Genomic DNA, 9,774 nt, shown 5'->3' on the forward strand with positions numbered 1-9,774 from the left:
TGCATGTTTGCACAAACAAAGTAAAAATGTTAAATTTTCTGCAAACCCTTCATTTTGACGTAAAATACTGACAGTTGACCTCTTATCTAAAAAAACACCATATGTTGTATGTCAACTGGGTTGCATCCCGTTATTTAAAGCCCGATTCGAGATTATGTTAAATTAGAGATCGTTATTGTCTGTTTTATTCACTTAAGCTTAAGGAATTACAGAAGAGGGTACGCACTGATCTCACAAAAACATAAAATGACAGCTACGTTTTTTTGGTAACTTTGTGCCTTAACAAGGAGCAGGTAACTAAACAATTTCGAATAAATTATTACCTAACAAAGGTAGCGTTTGTTTGCGTTTGGTAAGCAATAACTAACTTACTGAAGCTTATGACCTTAATCGCGTTCAAACAAGCAAAGTAAAGTGTAATGATTAACTACAAGGTTGAAGCCTAAAAGCTAAAACTCAATATGCTCGCCGCCATTACAATTTGTAAGCTATGATCTGACATATGCAATTACTGACAACCAAGCACACGTCTTAATTGGGAAATAATACATATGAAAGTGATTTTTGAGCAGCTTGTTTTCTTTAAACTACAACCACATCGCTGAAAATAAATTATCTGCAACAAATTAAGTTGATTTCAATAGCGACCTAGCGAAGTGGATGAAATGAAGTAGAAATCATTACACAAATGTATTGGGTTATTGTGATGTAACAAGACCACATTAATTTGTAGCAGGGCGCCACAGCTACAACTTTAACACTTGTCCTTATTTTGAAGGGCAATGTCTTAGAAAATTTGATTGTCCCTTTTTAAGTAATGTCCTTGATTTTGACTCGAGTCCTTACATTGTCTTATTTTCAGCATTTACAATTCAAATCCCTGCTACAAGAAAAAGTAAAACCTAGACCTTAGCTGTCATTAGATACACAAAGTATATTCTACAAACAAAGAGTTGCTGGAACAGATTTTTTTGGCAAAAAATGCAGCATGTGATATTTCATGGCTCATTTAAATGCAAAAAAATGTTCAAAAACGTTTTGTTTCGTTTCGTATGAAAATTTCTGTCCTTATTTTGGGCCCCATGTCGATGTCAACCTTGCTTGTAGCAGTGGTTTTCAACCCGTGGGTCGCGAACCCCGTTAGTGTCGTTTAATATTTTACTGGGGATCGCAAGGCATTTGATAAACATTTAAAAGATGAATATTATTCGTGAGCTTGGGATCTTGATATCTTGGTTTTTTTAGGTATTATCTCTTGAATACGTCGAAATGTCGCCTTTTACTAATGCTATCAACACAAATCAGTGTTTCACCCATTTAGTGTTTGAAGGCTTACCAACTCGTGCAAGTCTCGGATTGTACCTGACCTTTAATTCATGTGACACCTGCCGGAAGATGTAACGCAACAAAACATCCTTCTGCATTTATTACCATTTGGAAAATTGACTATATAGTAACGCAAAGAAAATATTGCCAAGCCTCTGATTCCACGGCGTCTAAGACGGTTATGATTTGAGATCGGAGCAATCGTTGAAAATGATATTGCAAGTGTCAGCTACTGTTTAGTTGTGTATGTTATTACATCTTATATTATCTTGGGATTTTTTGACAAACCTTGGGATTTTTCGGCAGTGAACTTGACGATATCCTAATTTTTTCAGTGGTAGCCCTGTACCGCGTGGACAAACGAACATCAAAACATCAAAACAGTTGTATAGGGGACGCAAGATACATTTGGATGCTAAAATGGGTCTCTACATAAAAAAAGGTCAAAAACAACTGCCCTATAGCCACATCACCGCACCAGAGTCGATTCTCGGTCAAGTGTGGCATACCCATAAAACGTTTGCTTTCCATGAAGGTTATTTTCGAACTCGAAACATCATTTATTTATAAGTATGGTAGTGGTGCACTTCCAGAAATATTTGACAATCTTGTAAACGTAAACACCTTAATGGTGCAAACTTCCTAAAACCGTTTTACCACACAACACAAAGCCAGCAACCAACCCAAGACTGTTTGCAAATCACTTTACTTCACATTTTTTACACAAATTTTAAGTCAGCACCAATGTGAATTTTGGTACAAACAGTACTTATAAACAATTCTTCACTTATTTTCTTAATGCTACGCCGTAGGCAACCGAGGTCCAGATGTAGTGACACTCAACTAGCATGCGTTTTTAGTGGTTGAATATACAGTGATCGCCTTGCAGTCCACTAACACTATAGCACCACTTCTACCAACAGATTATCATGCATGTATTGCACATTCTGTAAATTCCAGTTGTTTTTGACATAACAACGTTTACATAAACCTCTAAACTTACATGTACATGTAAAATGAAACACAAGATATCCAAAATCCCCCGTCTCTCTCTCTCTCTCTCTCTCTCTCTCTGCAGGTTGTGATTGTCATGTCTGGTAGTTGCAAGAGCATTTCATTCGCTGCAGTTATTTCAAATCTTTTAAACATTGTTTCGACACCACCAAATATCTACACATAATATTTTTTTTACACCAGCTAAAATACTTATCATTAACCACGGGCATAGTTTATAGCAATCTATATAAATGTTGCCAAACAAATCTTCCTGTCCAAACTTGATCACGTGACCGGACTGCCTTATTCAATTCCAAAAATGTTAGCACCATGCAAGATCGGCACACCACAAAACCACGTTGCGGGGAATTGACAACATTTCGTCATCCAGAAAAAACAAGCTATTTCAGGCAAGATTACCAAGAAAAAGCAGCGCATTTCAGACCAATCCTCGCAATTTGTAGGCTTCCGGGTGAGAAAGATAATTCTAAAAAAGTGCCATAAGTGAAACGACACAGAATGATGAATAAACGGACGTGACTGTGCAAAATTAAGAAAACAAGCCACAGATATGAGTTTCAACAAAAGCAATATGATAAAATGGTGCTATATACTATAATTAACCCATAACAAAGGCATATTTTAGCAATTGCTTTGTACAGTGCGCATGAAGCAATACAGCACCCTAAATGTAACAAATTTTGATGAATTTCGCCAATAAAAAAGTAAGAAAACCAAATAAAAGGTTGCAGTCGTAAAATGTATTGCAAAGAACATACAGTTTTTATTAATTTACGAGCCTAATTTTAAAGTCATGCAATTCAGATTCGTTGTAAACTGGTTTGTATCCGTACAAGTCCAATACTTTTGGGCAGTTTTGTTGTATTTGGGAGACTGTTTTAAAAGGAAGATGCTTCCTCCATGCTTCCATTGTGGATGTCGAGTTACGTTTTGTAGTCCAAGGACTGTGCTGTGCCGGGTCTTGCTGAGTGTTCAGCTTAATCCAGTTTCGAATTTCTTGTTTAAATTCCAGGCCAGCAAATTTGTAAATTTCTTCAGTGTACTTGAAAGGATCCATTGCCAGGTCCTCATACCTGATAAGATACATGAAGCACTTTGCGTTAAACTACATAATATAAGTGATAAAACAATAGCGACTGAAGCCGAGCACATTCGACGTTGAATTTGCACAATTCAACAACAAAACAGTATGATTTTTTGCAGTCCTAGTTTGGTTGACACTGCTCATCAATTCACAAACAAACCAATTCACGACGTGCCAACACAAGTCAACGGTGCGGCTGCAGCGCGTTTATCATCCTTCCACCAATTTTGCTCTAATCTTTGTCGAACTTTATAACGTCCCAACGTTGCGTAGCTATAGCTATTTCCGGCTTGTTGAATATTTTAGCGCAATTGTGCTGCTACGATTTGTATCACCGGCGAAAAAACTCAATTTAACTCAACTCAAGTTCTAACTTACTACAACAATTGTCACAAATAGTGAACAAATTATGTATGTACCGGATTCGATAATATCGACCCTTCAGCCATTGTGTGTCAGTTGTGTTGGCAAAACCAGCGATTCCGTTGCGCAATTGACTTCCACATGTCAGCATTGAGTTGTGGTTCACATCAAGTCGTCGATCAAGTTTTAGTCGAGAGCTTTCGATGCCTCGCGGATCACGGATTAGGTGAATAAACTGAAATACACTCGTTTTACTTTGAGTCAGCTGCATGCAAGTCTAAGATTTAATTTGTACAAATGACAAACTGCTTTGTAATGTTTTCTGCCTTTGCGCGAACGTCGGCTCGGCACCGGACGTGTCGAGTTGCAATTCCCTAAATCCATGTTTTGTATCGCTTGATATGCAAATACATTCTTTTCATGTTAATACAATGTATTTTAACTGATGCCTATAGTTGAATGTAAATTAATGCCATTTTAATGTAGAGTTTTATGTGTGTCATACATTTTTTGGTTCTATATATTTGTGTGTTGGAGATTAAGTCATCGCTGTCTCCTTTTGCTACGTGAGACAGAAAATTTATGTATCCAACCGTGCACCAGTAAGTCAATGTCATTTAACGTTCTAGTTTAATATCCCAGCAATGCTCTTTTTTGTTTGGCAATTTCGTGCCTCGTGTTTGTAGGCTACATTTTAAAAGGTTGCATGCGTTCTGTAGTTTTTTTACTGCTCAAAATTCCCTGTTCGATTTGTTACGTCTCTGCCCTGTTACAGACTTGGCTGTACGAAGTCAACCGTGAAATCAAGAAGCTTGCTTACCAATTCCATACAATTCGTCTACAAACGTTCTTTAGTCCGCCCCTACCAGTTCTAAGCCAGAGCTTTTAACATGCATCAGCTATCACGTGGCCACTGAAGCGTACTAAGGCCTGTAAGGGAGAGACGGTTCGTGGCTTAGCCTTAAAGTTGAGCCACATGGTGTTTATGTTAGTAAAACTGCATATTTTTGGTCTTTGATATATTTTGTGTATCCCAAACGATGTTATATAAATACCAGATAATGTCTAAACTCGTTATGTTGTGCTAGCTAGTAATCACAGATCAACAATGAGTAATAAAGCAAATATTATTCGGGAAAAATTATGTTTAATAATTTTATACGGGATTTCATATCATTTAGTCTTGACAAAATGTTAGCAGCCAACCAAGCATGAAGTAGACAATGTGGTCAACGCCGACGCAATTCCAAGCCAAGCGAGCGATCGTGCGTGCGAGCAATTAACCAGTGTGGAAAATTTTGTTTTGTGGTTTCTCGCGACCCATGAACATGCATTCTTACTATTTTGGTTGTATTTTTGTCTTTAAGTTGGTAAAGTTTTTTTTATATTACGGCAGTTTTTAAAATCAAATTGTCAAACAAATATTTTTCGTTTTTTCTACCAAACATTTCCGTTTAGCCCAAAGTTTAGAGCTGGTTCAACGCATTATCAGCCAAACAAAACCCAACAGTGAGCTAACACATACCTTATGACGTCACAAACAGAGTTAACCATTATCACGCAAAGTTGTCGTAAAATTACTATTAGGCAACAATTTAAAGCCCTGGGAAATGTTTGAAACAAAAAACGCTACGCAACGTATATTCTCGCAAAAAATGTTAACCTACGAATTGTATGTGTAATATATCATCGGATATGTCGTTAACATATGTATAGGAATATATAATGGATGGAATATAAGGAATTAAATTAAATCAAAAATGATGTGTAATGGTTTTTACCTTTAGGTTATATGACGGATCCTCCACAATCGACTTAAACGGCATTATATCGCGCAGTCGGACCAACTTGGCAACTGCTATCTAAAATAGAGGATCGATTACATTTGGTTAACAAAGTTATTTTTTTTAATATACCTTCTTTTTTCTGCACATGTGATTTGCTCGAGGTAGATGTACAGGACCACAACCGGAACAACTGTTTGTGTTACCGAATGGACACATCTCTTTGCCGCATAAATTGCGCATGTGATTCCTAAATAACATCAAACAAATGTGACAAGTGCAAACAAAGGAGCAATGTAGGTGTTTGTAAATCGTATGTCAAAGTCGAGCCCATTGTTCGGAGGAACTAAAGTAGCTAACCCTTTAACTGCTGAATTCTTTTTGACAAAAATTATTGTTTAGACATGCTCTTGCTCTTTAGGGTTTTATGCAAAATCGATAGAAGATAGGCAAAAACTTTCTCTGGGAAAGTTGTTGGGTATAAAATTTTCTACAACTTGAAGATAAAAAATTTTTCGATGACGTCATCACTTACGAAATGACGTCATTTTAATTCTATTTTTCCATAAAATTGCAGTTTATCAGTGTTTTTCGTTACAATTATTAGTTCCAAGTTGTTTTACAAACAATTCCTTACAAAACTTGATATGTGTTTTTTCGATGACGTCATTAATTAGCTCATGACGTCATAATGATCAATTTCAGTTTCTTATTTTTCTGCAGTAAAGGATAAAATTAATGTTTTTGAGCGTATGAAACTTGTTTTCAATAATAATTTTTGGCAATCTTGACAATTTACGGACTTATTCAAACGTTTACTAAATACCTGTACACACATAATTCATTTACAAGTGTTTGTACATGGGATGTTTATTATGTATCATTACACCACAACATGTGCAAGTTTGAAACACAGTTCACAGAAGTTAGCAGAAAAAACACAATTCCAAGCATTCCCAAGGTACTTGGCACTGATTCTTCGGTATTTGTTGTCCATTCATGAGGCCAAATCCTCCTACCATTTGACAATGTAAATGCAGTTGAGGGCCAGATATAATCAAAATATTGGTCAGCAACCACAAACTTCCTAAGTCAATATGCTTTTACAACAGTTGTTTTCTTGATAAATAACTGCTGTCACCACAAATAGTGGAGCTAAACTGACTGATACAGCAGTATATTCAAGCAAACCAAGGCAAATTTACTGCCCAAAACTACCCACTTTCAAGCCCAATTCAGCTGAACACACATCAAATTGTAAACAAATATCGCCACAACGCCCTCACAGAGCCCTGAAACAAACTCCGAACAGCTGTGTTTTAATCAACCAAGCGTAAAATAAATAAAAAATGGCTGCAAAACATAAATTAGAAAAAAACACGTTTTTTCTGAATTTTGACTTCTCCTTAGTGTAATTATTTTTTTTCAAATACTAACATGTCATTTTTTTCGAATAAATTGAAGCTAATATGCATAAGCTTTCAAACGCACCCCAGTTGTAAAAAATATCCGAACTAATACGATTTTTATCGCTGTTTAGAACCAGGCATGTGTCGGGGCGCATTTATGCGCCCGCCGCACTTAAAGGGTTTTGCTTCCAATTAAAAAAATTCAAACTATTAACAGTTGGGAACAACCATGAAAACAACATAAGGTTACTTGATAACGTTACCCACAATTTGTGTGAAAAACAGCCATGTTAAACGTGGTTTGAAATATGTAATTATGTTAGTCTCATCAGCGATGATGACGCTTTCTTCGTTAATACCAGATAGTCGAACCGGAACTGAACCCGAACCGCTAATTACGATTTTATGAAAACCCGAACCGGAGTTGAACACCCTTTTTTGTTTGGCGTTGGACCCGAACCGGAATCGAACCAGAAAAAATGGAATATGTTTATTTTTTGTGATTTTTTACCGCAAACCGGTTTGACCCTGAAAAACAAAACGAAATCTGAACCCATATGACAAGCGGTTCGACTCCCTCGTTAATACTCCGTCAATAAAAATTCTCAACTTTTTAAGCGTTTTGACGTTGCTGTTTATTGCACTTGCAAATCTTTTTGTTGATAAAAAGCCAGTTAATTCCCTCCACAAGTTGCTGTGGGCAATTTTTTTCTTAATAAAAAAATTATTTACTCAATATTTTGAAAGGCTCGCACCTTAAATTATCGTTTTTTGTAAATATAAGTTCAACACATCACAGAAGAGTAAAATCGGGCCGGTTACATTTTAACAAAATGTCATGCAAGGTGGACAAAAGAACAACGCTGTCAAATACCTGAAGCAGAAGTTGTTCACGATGCAGTGCGTTTTAAGGGCGCGATGATGTAAATCCAATGTTTTGTACAGAGAAGGTATGTCGGGAAAGTCGCATTTAAGATTACGTCGAACCACTTCTACTTTGTCGGCATGTCGTTTCTGGCCAAAATCGAAAAATCCAAGTGGCTCGAAATTATAGAAAACGTCCGGGTGCTTGTCGAAAATCTCGCCAAGAAATGTTGAACCCGAACGATTTTGTGTCAGAATGATAATGCCTGTGAAAAGCTGCTCGTCAATGTTACGTATATACTGGTTAATTACATAAAAATCATGTGTCGCGCTACATCTCTTGGTTTTTGTGCAAAATTTTGTACTGTACCGTTAGTTTGTAAAGGCAGTTCCTCTATTGGTTCATTGTAGTACTGGGCATGTTTCGTCACAAATGCAATGTTATTATTAACAATCCGAACCATTGCCGCAACCTTTTCCGGATCAACCTTGTATGCTGACGTTTCCGATTGTGGTTTCTTAACATCTGTAAAGAAAACATCACAAATTTTAAAATTTAAATCACATAAGCATTTATGTAGCTTTGTCGCTCCACGGGCTGACACAAATGTCATTATATGTAAAACAATAGAAAAGTGTAAAAAATGTTTATATCTACCTTTTGAAGGGGTTACCACACTTTGAGCAGAGATAGCACTCTTGGAATGTTCTCTGCTGGTCACTGATTGGTTCGAAATCGTTTTCGCTTCTAAGATTTTAGAGTCGGTATTAGCTTTATTGTTGGTGACATTTTTCTTGATTGTTGTTTGGTTAACTGAATTGTTTGGGGAAATTGAGTGTATTTTGACCAATTCTGTTTCAGCAGGGGGGAATGTCTCATTATCTGTTTTGTTGACTTGAAATAGGGATTCCATGGCTTGACGGGTTGCTGTCTTGTAGTTTACTGCATATTTGGTGAAGTTATGAATTTGAGTCATTTGATACACGATGCCACATGCCAGGATAATTGCAACGCAACGAAATACAAATGATTGAGATGGTAACCGGCATGGCCCAGACATACTTCTTGAAAAATTTCTACTTTATAATACTTCAAAATACATTGATAAGGTTGAGCAGATATTTTCAGTCTAAACAAAACATGTACTATATAAATTTAACAGGAAACAAATAATAAAATATTTCAGGCCTTTTGTAATTTACCTAAGAATAAAATACGACTTTACCCCTGGGATGAGAATATTCTGAAATTACTCAAAACAGTAGCATGCTTCGTGCGATTTTACATGCAGTGTTTACGATTTGGTCGCGTTTTTCAACCTTAATGCATTACCGGTATTCTAAGTACCAAGAGGGCGCAAAGTTTTCTGCGGGAAGAATGGCTTAAAAATCTATAGAAAAATCAGAGGTTCGTTTTTTTTAAAAAACATCGCCTATACATTGTCTCATTTAACCCATCATAGTTTGATCAAAACATTACATAAAAACAACAGCATTGCACAACATGTGCCCGTCACACGGTTTCCTCTTTTCATCACACACATTAAACATATGCTTAAACTGGATCAACACAGGTTAAAAAAAACGTGTTTCTGAAAACCTGTACTGCTGTACCTATATAGTTATACTTAAAAATACAGCGAACTTCACTAAATAGCATTCAGGTTGTTCAGGATTATACAACAAACATGTTTGCTACGTCCATATTCATACCTGAGTAAAACCCCTGAATCGTTTTTCAGTTTGTGTGTAATTGCGATTGTTGGCTGGATTCATTTAGGTCATATCCATGCGGTTTTAATTAAGGGAAAAGTGCAACAATGTGCGTTCGCACTCCACACTAGCTGTAAAGATTTTAGGTGGCAATAAATCTTGTATGTGCGGATAATACAGCATTCCAACTAAAAGTGCAGCCCTGCCAGCAACC

The 9,774-nt window shown here is 36.6% G+C and overlaps 1 protein-coding gene across 1 annotated transcript; it reads right to left on the reverse strand.

Annotated features, from left to right (window-relative positions):
- Window positions 1-2,451: 2,451 nt before the first annotated feature.
- LOC145239510 (carbohydrate sulfotransferase 1-like) lies at window positions 2,452-9,233 on the reverse strand. Its single transcript, XM_080102836.1, has 7 exons — window positions 8,506-9,233; window positions 8,218-8,373; window positions 7,858-8,113; window positions 5,707-5,824; window positions 5,572-5,652; window positions 3,847-4,025; window positions 2,452-3,416 (listed from the first exon to the last, which is right to left on the reverse strand). The coding sequence occupies exons 1-7, from the start codon at window positions 8,906-8,908 to the stop codon at window positions 3,110-3,112; spliced, it is 1,500 nt and encodes a 499-aa protein (XP_079958962.1). The 5' UTR covers window positions 8,909-9,233; the 3' UTR covers window positions 2,452-3,109.
- Window positions 9,234-9,774: the final 541 nt, after the last annotated feature.

This window comes from Phallusia mammillata, chromosome 7 (assembly GCF_965637545.1).
Source record: "Phallusia mammillata chromosome 7, kaPhaMamm4.hap1.1, whole genome shotgun sequence".
Classification (NCBI taxonomy): domain Eukaryota; kingdom Metazoa; phylum Chordata; class Ascidiacea; order Phlebobranchia; family Ascidiidae; genus Phallusia; species Phallusia mammillata.

Excerpts from the sequence above, each read along its gene's own strand:
- LOC145239510 (XM_080102836.1), bottom strand. The coding sequence starts at position 8,908 with ATGTCTGGGCCATGCCGGTTACCATCTCAATCATTTGTATTTCGTTGC. Across the intron at positions 8,374-8,505 it reads TGTGGTAACCCCTTCAAAAG|ATGTTAAGAAACCACAATCG; the intron begins GTAGATATAAAC and ends TTTTCTTTACAG. Across the intron at positions 5,825-7,857 it reads GTGAACAACTTCTGCTTCAG|GAATCACATGCGCAATTTAT; the intron begins GTATTTGACAGC and ends GATGTTATTTAG.